This window comes from Myotis davidii, unplaced genomic scaffold (assembly GCF_000327345.1).
Source record: "Myotis davidii unplaced genomic scaffold, ASM32734v1 scaffold385, whole genome shotgun sequence".
In the NCBI taxonomy this organism is placed as follows: domain Eukaryota; kingdom Metazoa; phylum Chordata; class Mammalia; order Chiroptera; family Vespertilionidae; genus Myotis; species Myotis davidii.
Window position 1 is genome coordinate 655,331 of NW_006296096.1, and position 13,009 is coordinate 668,339.

The 13,009-nt window shown below is 39.9% G+C and overlaps 1 protein-coding gene across 2 annotated transcripts in view; it reads left to right on the forward strand.

Moving 5' to 3' along the window:
• Window positions 1-13,009, forward strand: part of BCAT1 (branched chain amino-acid transaminase 1, cytosolic) — a 54,391-nt gene that overhangs the window by 20,685 nt on the left and 20,697 nt on the right. For both annotated transcript variants that reach the window (XM_006771020.2, XM_006771021.2), the window contains exons 6-7: window positions 8,594-8,757; window positions 10,385-10,527. In XM_006771020.2, coding sequence (XP_006771083.1) covers window positions 8,594-8,757; window positions 10,385-10,527 — 307 coding nt within the window. The remainder of the gene's footprint in view (window positions 1-8,593; window positions 8,758-10,384; window positions 10,528-13,009) is intronic.

The window sequence follows — 13,009 nt, forward strand, 5'->3', positions numbered from 1 at the left end:
CCCACCACCAGGCCTCTAGTCCTATATAATAAAAGGGCAACATGCACATTGATCCTAACAGCAGAACGACCGGGAATGACTGGTCGCTATGATGCGCACTGTGTCCTTACAGGGCCTTACAGTGATCTTTGCTCCTAGCCTTCCACTTTTTCAATCAGTCGGATTTCATCATTCTTTCCATTAGAGAGGTGGTGGAGGCAGACAGTACTTAATAGTATCAGGGCTGAGAATAAGTGTCATTAGAGGGGTTGAGTCTGATGGTAGGGACAACATTTTATAGACATACCTTTCTTTTCCTTTTATCACCTTGTAAAAGCATTTCGCATATAATTTAATCAGAACAGTTCCATGCAAAGAATTATGTTTATTCACAGCCTTTGTTTATTTATATCTTATCTTTTCACAATTAGCCTCTATTGCACTAAAGAAGCTGAATAGATTGGCAAACTAGGTGTTACAAGCAGCAATTTGTAATCATTAACTGGGGTTTTGCTCACACTTAATGTATTCTACTGTAACCTTATTTGAGATATATATTCGTCTGAGTGCTTATAAACAACATTAAATTGTCATTTGCATAACTATTAGCAGGTTTCATATTAACAGCCCTATTCTAGAATCTTCGGACCTTGAGTCTGCTTTAGAGATCAGCTTATTTGCATTGATTAAAGCCTGTGATAATCAGCTTATGATCAGCCCACTCCTACCAATGGAAACCCTCTTGAGTCTGTTCCTGCCCATTTCAACTTTATCACAGGGGATGATTGTTATTATCTTTAATTTTATTTTTTGGAGTCATGGTGCGCCTTGTTACTAATTACACCCCTCAGTTCATGGCACTTGTTGTCACAGGTTGTATGAAGTCCCTCTTGTTGTTTGATTCCCCTTAGTCTTCATTTCCCACTCCTCTCCTCCTCCCTCACTGGAAATTATTCTCATGTATTGAGTGAATATTCTTTTGGTTTGTATGTGTTTTTAAGTATCTCTTATTCCTTTGTATGTCTGAAATGTTAGTTTATATAAAGGATTTTGTCCTGTAGGTCTCACTGTGTTTCTTAGCTTTTCCCTCAGCACTGTTTTTCCTTTCTATCCAGTTTACTCTGTCTATTTCCAGTCCATTACTTTCCACTGCTGCATAGTATTCCTTGCTGGGCATCCACCACACTTTGCCCCAGTTCCCTTCCTGGGATTCCATTTCCCTGTTACTTCATGTAATATAGCAACGAGCAGTTTCAAAATATACAACCCAGGGAATTATTGAAGGCTCTTCCCTTGAGTGTAACATCCTTCCCCTTCAGCAGCCCATTCAGGATCCTCTTCCTCACATGGTTGCCTGGAGTGAGTCTTGTCTATTAATTGTAGTTGTCAGCTCCCCGTGGTGGTCTTACCTGTCTCTATCTCAGGCTCAGTGCTGTGGTTGGCCCAGCCCACGGAACCAAGCTGGATGGAATCACAGTCGGTCTGAGTGCTGAGGCTAGGTCCGTGAGGGGATTCTGGTTCTGAGGCTCAGTGATGGTACAAGGAATTACTTATCATCTAGAGAAGGGGCTGGCAAACTTGTCTGTGAAGGGCTAGGTAGCCGCTCAACTCTCAACTCTGTCTTTGTATCACAAACACAGCAACAGGCAACTCGTGAATGAATGCGCACATTCCAATACAACTTTTTAACACATGGGCAGCAGGCTGAAGTTCTGGCCCAGATCTGAAGTCCTTTCAGAAAGGGAAGTGCAGAATGGTTTCCCGAGGCTGACTCATTCTGGCTCTTCCTGAGTGCTTCCCGCTCGAGTAGTCTTGAGGACTTGTGTAACTACTCAGGCTAACATTTCCATTGATTTCAAATTTTCCAACCTGTATTTCCCAGGTCGTCTGTATAAGATTTCTTGTCTTTTTCCCCAATACGTATTCTCCACAGTTCCAACATTAAGTGCGGAATTTAGTTCTGTGGTCACATCGGCTGTCATCTTAATGCTCTGTGTATTGGCACACGCTGGATGTACTCACCATTGTTACTATTATCAATAATTATTTATAAAAACGAAAATAACAATTGCTCTTTCTTAAATAATTAGAAAAAGGTCAGCCCTGGGTGCTTTCCACAGATTATTTAATGCAGTCCTCATCCTGACCCTATGAGCAGGCATCACTGCCTTCACATGTTAGGTAAGAAAGTTAGACATTCTTTTTGTCTATTTCACCTTATCTCTAGTTTCCTTTGCTTTTGTAAAAATAAATGTTAAGATCATTCTTATTTAAAAACTAAAAGAGAGTTGAGTGCTCCGTTAAATTTATACTATCTTTCTCTTTGAACAGACTGAGAGATAAACTCAGCCCTGTTCCTTACCCAGCGTAGAACAAGTCTTGGGAGAGTCGGGACTTTAGCTTCCCCCGCTATTCTTTCAAAGTCTACATATTAATCATCTGTTAGTCTAGACCAGGGGTGGGCAAACTTTTTGACTCGAGGGCCACAATGGGTTCTTAAAGTGGTCCGGAGGGCAGGAACAAAAGCATGGATGGAGTGTTTGTGTGAACTAATATAAATTCAAAGTAAACATCATTACATAAAAGGGTACGGTCTTTTATTTCAATAGTTTTATTCATTTCAAACGGCCAGATCTGGCCCGCGGGCCGTAGTTTGCCCACGGCTGGTCTAGAGGTTCACTAAAGGAAACCAGGCAAGAGACAAAGGATCATTTTTTCTCTGGTGTCAATGTAGTAAGTATATTAGGTTTTGTATGAAATGAAAAACAATAACAACAAAAAAATTCAAATATGGTAAATAGTCATCTAGGTTCCTTTTATAGCCCTTTTCTATAAACAATATCTTATTAAATGTACAGTCCTTTGGCACATATTTAGTTAACTTGATATAACAATGTGCGATGCTATGTATAGGGGACAACGATGGTCTGGCACTGTATGAAGTGTACCGATTAGCCAGAGGCAGAACATTAAACGGTTGTAAGAAAGTGTGATAGGCATTTTATCTAAACCTAAGGAAGTGCAGGATGCTGTCACAGCACATAACACGAGTACTTAACCTTGTCTAGAGGTCTCATTTCCTGAAGTAATGTTTCAACAACACTTAAATGGAGATGGAAGTGTTTGTATTACTTAGGAAAGAGAGGGGATGTCTTAGTCTGCTCTGGCTGCCACGACTGAATACCACGTATCTTAAATACTGGGTATCTTAAACACCAGAATTTATTTTCTTATAATTCTGGAGTCTGGAAGTCCAAGATCAAAGTGCCAACAGGGATGGTGTCTGGTGAGGCCTCCCTGTAGATGTCCACCTTCTCACTGTGTCCTTACAGGGCCTTCTGCGTGTGAGGAGAAGAAAGGGGGTGGGTGGGCAGGGAGCCGAGGCTCATCATCCTGTGTCTCTTCTTCTTCTAAAGAGAGATCCCAGCCCTATTGGATGAGGGCTCCACTCTATGACCTCATTTAACCTTCATTACCTTCTTAAAGGCTTTATCTACTAGTGGTTAGAGCAGCAACATATAGATTGGGTGCGGATACATTTCACTTCATAATGGGGAGAGGATGGAAGGAGAGTATTCCAGGTAAAGGGGGTTAGGACAGGGAAACATTCAGAGGTAGGAAGGTAAGGAGGAATCCAAAGGGAAAAGGGATCCCTGTGGTTGGAGCTTAAGATGCTTAGAGTGTGAGCGCTATGGTAAAGGCTGGGGGTGCAGGGAAGCGAGCCCCGAATTGAACTCTTCAGGTTAGGAAATCTTAGGTACCCCACTGACTTCTCCCCCTTAAACGTTTACATTGTAAAAAGAGCTCTGCATTAGCAGGAGAGGATCTAGAGTTTAATAACTCTGAAACCTTGGGGAGATCATTTGTTTTGAGTCTCAGTTTCTCCAACTTAAAAAACAGTCATACTATAACCCTTAACTTCCTGGATTGTTGGCTGAGAGGAGATAATGACTGTGAAATGTCTTAGGAACAAAAAAGTGCTGTATAATTACTGAGGATTTTTTTAAAAAAATCCTTTCACCAAACCAAATAGTTTTCTTTACAAAAACACTGCGTGGGTGGATTTGTTATCCCTTCCTTTTGTGATACACTCTCAAGGCCCTGCATGGACCACCCTGGAGTCCAATATTCTTTACTTTTTTCTTTGCTCATCTTTTAAAAGGACTGGCAAGATTGAAAAAACAAAAACAAAGACAGGTTGTTCTTTGGATAAAAAAAGAAAAAAGTCACGCTGCTCTTTCTGAAAAATGTTTATTATTCCCAATTATCCCGTTTCTTCTCTGTCCTTTGTGCCTTGCCCAGACAGAATTATTCTCAAGCCTCACTGCCACTGTGCGTTTCTGTCCTCCGGGCCAAACGCGTGACTATTATTGCGTTCCTCAGCTCACTAAGCTCTTTCTGCCGTGGTTCAGAGTATCTCTGAAATCCTGCCTTTTTATAAGCTGATTTTCTGACTGACTCGGACAGAGTGGTAATTTTCACTGTGACAGGTCTCTTTATTTTTCATCACTCCCAAGTGCCTTGTTATTCTGTGCAAACCACATATGTATTTAATACCCTTGTATATGTATTTGTGAGGTATAATATAAAGTAAGAAGAGTCTTTCTTGTTTTGTACACATCAGAATTTCAATTTCAAATTCATTGTGGTCCCTTGAGAAGTTATGTACTCTGCATCTGAGATTTATATTCCTCATTTTCCATGGGGTGTTTAAAATTTTTTTTTTAAATAAAATATGTTTTTATTGATGTCAGAGAGAGGAAGGAAGAGGGAGAGAGGGATACAAACACCAATGACGAGAGAGCATCATTGATTGGCTGCCTCCTGTATGCCCCCTACTGGGGATAGAACTCACAACCCAGGCATGTGCCCTGACTGGAAATCGAACCTGGACCTCCTGGTTTATGGGTCAATGCTCAACCACTGAGACACACCAACCAGACGATGGGGTGTTTTTTAAAATGCCCTCTTCAATTAATTATGTGTGAAAATAATCAAAAGAAACTAGTAGAGAAGAATGAAAAAAATCAAAGCCCTCATGAGGAAATGAGACATTGAAACTGATGAACACAACTTATCAGCTGTTGTCTTTCATTACTTCTCTCTGTTTTTATGGCTTGTGCTTTATTTGATCAGAAGCCTGACCTTGTCATTATGAAATTATGTTTATGCTGTTTGACTTTTATTATATAACAAACTGCTCTTAGCTGTAGCCGTTGCACAGAATTTAAATTGCCTTTGAGGATAAAAGGGAGAATTAAGACAAAGAATGGTTCCTGAGGCTAGAAACCCAACCAGCAAGCTCCCTTCCTAATGGAGTTACATTTTATTTATTTCCACTCTCGAAGCACTGTGACCTTTTCAGTAAAGCCACAGAGTTCTTTTCTTAGAAAGACAGTCAAGATGAGTTATCATTTAAGGATGAAGGCAACTCAGTTGTACTTGTAAAACATCAGTTGACCTTGCCTAAATTTCAGAAAATAAGATGTCAGTACACATAAACACATTTTCTCTCCGCATTGAAAAGTTTTAGTCTATAATCTACTTGCTTGCTAAGAATAGAAGTATCACTTAAAGATTTACTGGGATATTTTCCCCCACAAGTGGATTTACCCCATTTCCCATCGGTGCTCTTTACTACCACCTAGTGGAATATATGAACTTTGCCTGTTGGTTAGCATTGGGAGAAGGAAATGAATAAGATGAAATTTATCTTGGAAAAAATTTTTCATGATGATGAGTTTTTGTTACTTTTTTAGTAATAATGCAGGTTGCAAAAAAATACATGAGTTCAGAGTAAAGAATGCGCAGGAATTCGTGTGATATCTAATAACATGCTTATCCACAAATAAAGCTATTTTATTCAGAAACTTAGAAGCTGGATAAATCACAGAGACTGTGTCTTGCTAAATTATGTTCAGAGGCGTCTCTTAATTTCTCAAGATGAGGCTTCATAAAAATTTAAAATATTAAGCTTCAAAGCTCCTGTACTAGGAAGGGATTACTGTTCTTAAACTGATAGGTAAGTAAAAATGTAGAGATAAGATAGTCAATTTTTATCCAAGCTGGGAAGAAAGGCAGATGCCTGTCTTCTGAGGTGTTCTCTCCCAAACAATGAAACAAAAAACAAGGGCAAATGAAGCTTTAAGGCTCTTCGCTCTGTATTGGTGGGGGAGCTCTGTTCAGCCTCTGTTAAAGAACAAACACGAAAAACAAAAATCTGTTATTTATTGACTAATTTCTTTTACTTGGTTACCATCATAGTGTCATTTCCTCTGTGGCCACCCGGCTTGGTCCTCAGGTTCACATGGGATGTGAATAGAATCATCTTCCCTTTTCCTCAGGGGACATGCCTTTCAAATGGCATCAGTGTGACCAGATACAGACACATTTTTTTATGCTCATGAATATTTTGCTTACTCGATTCTTCTTTTTAAAAAAATAATACTCACCCAAGGATATGTTTTCATTGATTTTGGAGAGAGAGGAAGGGAGAGAAAGAGAGAGAGAGAGACATCCATGTGAGAAACTGATCAGTTGCCTCCTGTATGTGCCCTGACTGGGGATCAAACCTGCAACCTTTTGCCCAGCTGGTGTGCTCAGTGGTTGATCATGGACCCATGAACCAAGAGATCACCAGTTCAGTTCCTGCTCAGAGCACATCCCTGGGTTGCAGGCTCAATCTCCAGTAGGGGGCGTGCAGGAGACAGCTGCTGGATGTTTCTCAGCAATGTTTCTATCTCTCTATCCCTCTCCCCTTCTCTCTCTAAAATCAATAAAAATATATGAAAAACAAAACAAAACACCTGCAACCTTTTGGTTGCAATGTTCCAACCAACTGAGCTACCTGGCCAGGGCTACCTACTTGATTCTTATGATGTGTGCATAAGGAGGGGGAAGAAGGCCTAGGTAGGGAAGTGGGAAATATAATTAAAATTCAGAAAAAAATGTATCATCAGATCCACTTTCAGCCTGTTTCATCAAACAAGACAAAAGCCACAGAATCCACTGGAATTGAATTTCCTCTCATTTTTCCCCTGGTAGATTTCTACCCGCCTCCAGCCAACCAGTTTCTAGTGAAGTCTCAACACAAGCATTTTATATCCCAGGACACTCTATGGAAGAGTCCTGACTTATTTTCTTTCCTTTTTTTTTTAAAAAAAATATATTTTATTGATTTTTTACAGAGAGGAAGGGAGAGAGATAGAGAGTCAGAAACATCGATGAGAGAGAAACATCGATCAGCTGCCTCCTGCACATCTCCCACTGGGGATATGCCCGCAACCAAGGCACATGCCCTTGACAGGAATCGAACCCAGGACCCTTCAGTCCGCAGGCCGATGCTCTATCCACTGAGCCAAACCGGTTTCGGCCTGACTTATTTTCTTACTCCCTGAGTGGCACAGAATGGCCCCATGACCTCTGCTGCCTGAATGATAGGTAGCCTTCAAAACTTCCAGCCTCTCAATTTTTCTCCTTAATAAACAACTGACACTAATTGCTTGTAACTGCCATTGTGCTGAAGGAATGCGTATGATTTTGCACTGTTGGCTTTGGTGAATGTTGGTGGGAAGGCCATCTCTGCCTTTGTCATCCTCTGCCTTTTGGGGAGTTAGATTTACCTTGTCTGGTGTTTGCCTCTAGTGTTGCTACACCCTTGCTGTCTGTACCTGTCACAGTGAGGCCTGGTAATGCACAGTTTCCTACATCTACCTGCTGCTGGAGCCCCTGGCATGTCTATGAAAACAGAAGGGGGAGGTTAAAGAACCAAATATTAGCCCTAGCTGGTTTGGCTCATTGGATAGAACGTCGGCCTGTGGACTGAAGGGTCTCAGTTTTGATTCCAGTTAAGGACACGTACCTCAGTTGCAGGCTCAATCTCCAGCCCTGATCGATGTTTCTCTCTCTGTCTCTCCCTCTCCCTCTACTCTCTCTAAAAACAAAATCAATGGGAAAACATCCTCTGGTGAGGATTAACAAACAAAATAAAAGAAATATTATATTTCTCACCCCCAAGACTAAAACCATGTCTGGGTTCTTCCCTTTTTCCATTTCCAATCAATGCAACATTGAAGGGTGTTATATAGCTGGTTGTTAAAAATATACTTCACTGCCCTGACCGGTTTGGCTCAGTGGATGGAGCATCGGCCTGCAGACTCAAGGGACCTGGGTTCGATTCCAGTCAAGGGCATGTACCTTGATTGTGGGCACATCCTCAGTAAGGGGTGTGCAGGAGGCAACTGATCGATGTTTCTCTCTCATCGATGTTTCTAACTCTCTATCCCTCTCCCTTCCTCTCTGTAAGGAAACAATATAATATTTTTAAAAATATATATATACTTCACTAAAAACTCTACTAACCAAAAAGGGACATACTTGATTTTCCTCTAAAAATCAAAACAACTCAGAGAGCAAAGTATAATGAAACGTATGTACTCCATTCTCTGTGTTGTCTTCTTAGAAGACCATTGGGCTTTGTGTAACTCACTATTAAAAGTAACAGCATCTGTCCTTTGTTCTCCCCTTTGGGAGATAGTTACAGCTCCATTCCATACTTTAAGTCTGGTGTGTACATTTTAAATGAACAGTTGTGTGTACTTTTAATTTATTGCAGCCTTCTCTTGGAGTCAAGAAGCCTACCAAAGCCATGATCTTTGTGATCTTGAGCCCAGTGGGATCTTACTTTTCGAAGGAAACCTTAAATCCCGTGTCCCTGTGGACCAATCCGAAGTTTGTAAGAGCCTGGAAAGGTGGGACTGGGGACTGCAAGATGGGAGGGTAAGTAAATCTGTGTTTCTGTCTAAAGGAAAGAGTTCCTCACGATCATTGAGCGCCATTTCACCTCGGTACCCGTACATAGATGAATATTCCAATCATAATGCTTGTTTTTGTTTTGGGTTTAGTTTTCATTGAACTTGTAGTTTAAAGTAATAACCTGTCACCCTCTATTGGGAGAAACATTGGATGCTATGCTTAGCCATGAATTGAAATAAGTAATTAAAAGAGGAATCAAATCAGTGATTTGAATGAACTGCCCTTGGACGCTGGCCCTCTGGCTGCAGGCTGTCGTCTGGCATTAAAGAGTGTCTGGTGCTGGGGCCAAGGCCCTCCGATGGCTCCAAGGGCTCCTGTCTGGGGAAGGTGCCTGCTTCATTGAAGTGCTGTCTTCATTGCTACAGATTGTAACCATACCTGCTGCCAACTGGCTGAAGGACAGCCCTGCTTTGGCTCCGGCAGGCCAGCCTCAGAGGCCATATGTAGCTGGCTGGAAAGAAAAGAGCATTTGAGAAGTGTTAGACGATGTCAGGGTGGACTTGGCCCTGAATGGGGAATGCTCCTGTGGGTGAGCAAGAATCGCTGCGTTAACCAGCATGGGCTCTTCCTGTATGAATACCAAGTGCTGATGTGGTCACATATCCGGGCAGAAGCAGCCCTGGAAGGTGGCTCAGTGGCAGTCTTCTGGGCCCTCGTACAAAATGCAGAGTCAGGAAATCCTGGGAGAATCGAATGATGTGCTGCTGGGATGTGAGAGAGACACTGAAGCTGGCTTTGACCCTCGGGTAGTCTTTCTCTATGTCTACACAAACACACACACAAAAGGTTATAAAATTCTATGACCTCTCATCCCTGCTTGTAGTCTCAGCACCTGCATTCTGTCACTGGATAGAGAAATCCTAGAGCAGCTTGTTAAAGTAGGAAGTCCCTTTCTTTTCCTTCTGGTTGAGAGCACTTTGTGAATGTGTCCTAGGCCAGCCAGACTGAAACTCCTTCAGTTTACTCTCCTGATTTCTTGTTTACTCGTTCAGACTTCTTCCTATGCACTGCACACCGTCTGCATTACTTTGTTGAAACTTCTCTTAGAGTGCACATTGCAGTAAATCAACAATCTTGATAAAGAGGTAATAATTTAAAATCGTTTATCTTCTTTATATCTTGCGTTCTAGCTCCCCTGACCTGCCTAGGGAGATGATTACATGGGAATATTGGGATATAATGGGGTCTGGCTGGTGTGGCTCAGTGGTTGAGCATTGACCTGTGAATCAGGAGGTCACGGTTCGAGTTCAGGTCAGGGCACATGTCCAGGTTGCGGGCTTGATCTCTAGTAGAGGATTAAGTACCTAGTACCCTGTCTGCAGGTAGGAGTCTCTCAACAGAAAGTAGTTGTTAGAATTCCACAATTTTCCTTTGTGTGTGTTCTTTCTCTCAGATGAGTGCAATTAGATCATTTAGGTTCTAATTTAATGTTATGCTGTTACCTAGAAAGGTAACATGTTAAGAACATAGTGCATATTAAGAACATAATACATTGATTACATCCACATGTGAATTAAAGACTTTAGTATTTTGGTGTGGAAGTTGGGGTAAGTGTATATTTATAATTAGTATGTTTCCTGTTTCTTAAAAGGAATTATGGCTCCTCCCTTTTTGCCCAATGTGAAGCAGTGGAGAACGGGTGTCAGCAGGTTCTGTGGCTCCATGGAGAGGATAATCAGATAACAGAAGTTGGAACTATGAATCTTTTCCTTTACTGGATTAATGAAGATGGAGGTAATCCACTCAGATTTCAGCTCCTTGCTTTTTTTCCCCCCTTCAATCATTTTCAGTGGGGTTGGAAAGAAAAGAACTAGGACCTTAGAATAAAGAAACAAGTAGCATAATTCCAATGTCTAAATAACATACTGTGCTTTTGCTGTCCAATAGACATGAGTTCAAGTTTACAGAATTTCTAAAGGTTTTGTTTTTTGGCTTTATATGTATGTATTATTAAGATGTCAACTTAAGGAATTTGAATCTCCACAATTTGAAGATTTGATACCTGATTCCTAACATTTTTTTCTTATCGAAAATCCCTTGCATTTGGAGTTAGGTCTCAGATCTGTTCAATGGTCATACACCATATAGTATGTATAAAATGCTATAGTAATAAACACAGCCTACTGATTTTATTGATATGAAATTTACTATACTCCCTTGCTATAATTCTTTCAAAAATTGTCATACTTTATACATATTTTGATAATATATCAGAAGCCTTCCAGGTTTACTCTAAAACTCACTTTAATTAAAACATAGTAATTTTGGAACATATTGTTCTATTTTGGAATTGTACTTAAATCCTGGTTCATTCAAGTTTATTAATATATGTCTACTATAAAAATTAGTACTTCCTTACTTCCTTTAATATCCTGAATGCTCATTATTTCTCTTTGCTACTTTTTCTCTTTATTTTTTTAAATTTAGTGTTATTTTTTAATAACCATTTATCCTTTCTATGCCCTCTTCCAACTCCCCTGCAGCTTGCTTTTGTTGTGTTGTTCTTAGTTGGCAGAGACCATAGGAGTTCATTGAAGTTCAGTGTCTGTAGTATTGAATTAAATGCCCAATAATGGGGATGGTGGGGTGCAGATGTATGCATTTATTTCTACTAGAATTTTAATAGTCATAAAAATTTTTGAGACATTTTTAGGCTTGTTTGCATACTTAGGGTTTTCATTTCATAGTACTGAGTGTAGAAATGTAAAATATTGTTTCCAGATACTTATAAAGTCTATTGGTTTTACTTAAAATTTTAAGTGAAATATTTATTTTAAAGTAGCTCTTTTGTCATTTGGCTACAAATAGAGGAAACTGGTGACTTGTGGCATACATAAGAGCTATACACTGATTTGAGCATTAGTTGCAGAGACTAATAAAATTGAGCCTACATTCCAGTGAGAGGTAGAATAGTAGGTGTGGTGCGAACACTGGTTGGGATAGGCCATTGGTAATCTTTGGCACATGAAAAGGCAGATACAGATCACGCTCATTCCTCCATCCCTGCTGTTTGTACTTGGCACTATTTAAAAACAAAAATTTTACTGGAATATTTTTGATTTCTAAATTTGAGTTTTTGCATATGACATATATCATACACTGTGCTTGAAAGATGACAGCCAGTGTTGAACTCTGCACGTAGGAGATAAGAGATTGATTCAACTCATTCTTCCCACTGGTCCACTCCCACCATCATCTTCTCAAAAACCCACACAACTCCAAACAAAAACAGTTACATCAGTCAGAAGTGTCTACATCATCATTTAAGGATGGGAGATGTCAGGATTTAAGCACAGTCTAAATCAGAGCTACATGATTTAACCAGAAACAGGCCTGGTGAAAAATTAAGCCTTATCCAAACAATTGTCATGGACCATTTCCACTATGGCTTTTAAAGGTCAGAATAGAAATGAGTGAATTTGTCTTCTGACTCTTACAAAATATACAAGACCTTAATAGTTATTATTCAGATTATGATTGCCTGAGATCACTTTAGTTTTAATGTGAATGTGCCCCTTCAGTTTGAGGGTGTTCATTTAACAGATTAAATATAAATTAAAGTAAGGAGAAAGAAAATGGAATAAATGTTAGGGTAATACTATGAGAAAAGGCAGTAGAATGCCAGGAATAACCTTTGGGCTAAAACCAGAAGACATTGAGGCAACTCTATAGTAACTTTGATTTATACCATGTGCCTTTAAGAAAATATAAAGAGCCCTAGCTGGTTTAGCTCAGTGGATAGAGCATCAGCCCGAGGACTGAAGGTCCCAGGTTCAATTCTGATCCAGGGCATGTACCTTGTTGCAGGCTCCATCCTGGCCCTGGTCGGAGTGCGTGCATGAGGCAACAATTTGATGAGTCTTTCTCAAATTGATGTTTCTCTCTGTCTTTCCCCCTCCTTTCACTCTCTCTAAAAATCAATGGAAAAATATCCTTAGGTAAGGATTAGAAAAAGAAAAAGAAAATATAAAGAATAATGGAAATCAGCAAAATTTTGATTTTTTACAAATGTTACCAACAGCAGGTATATGCAGAGTTCTTTTTTTTTTAATTTAAATCTTTATTGTTCATCTCTCTAAATCAATGGAAAAATATCCTTAGGTAAGGATTAGAAAAAGAAAAAGAAAATATAAAGAATAATGGAAATCAGCAAAATTTTGATTTTTTACAAATGTTACCAACAGCAGGTATATGCAGAGTTCTTTTTTTTTTAAAA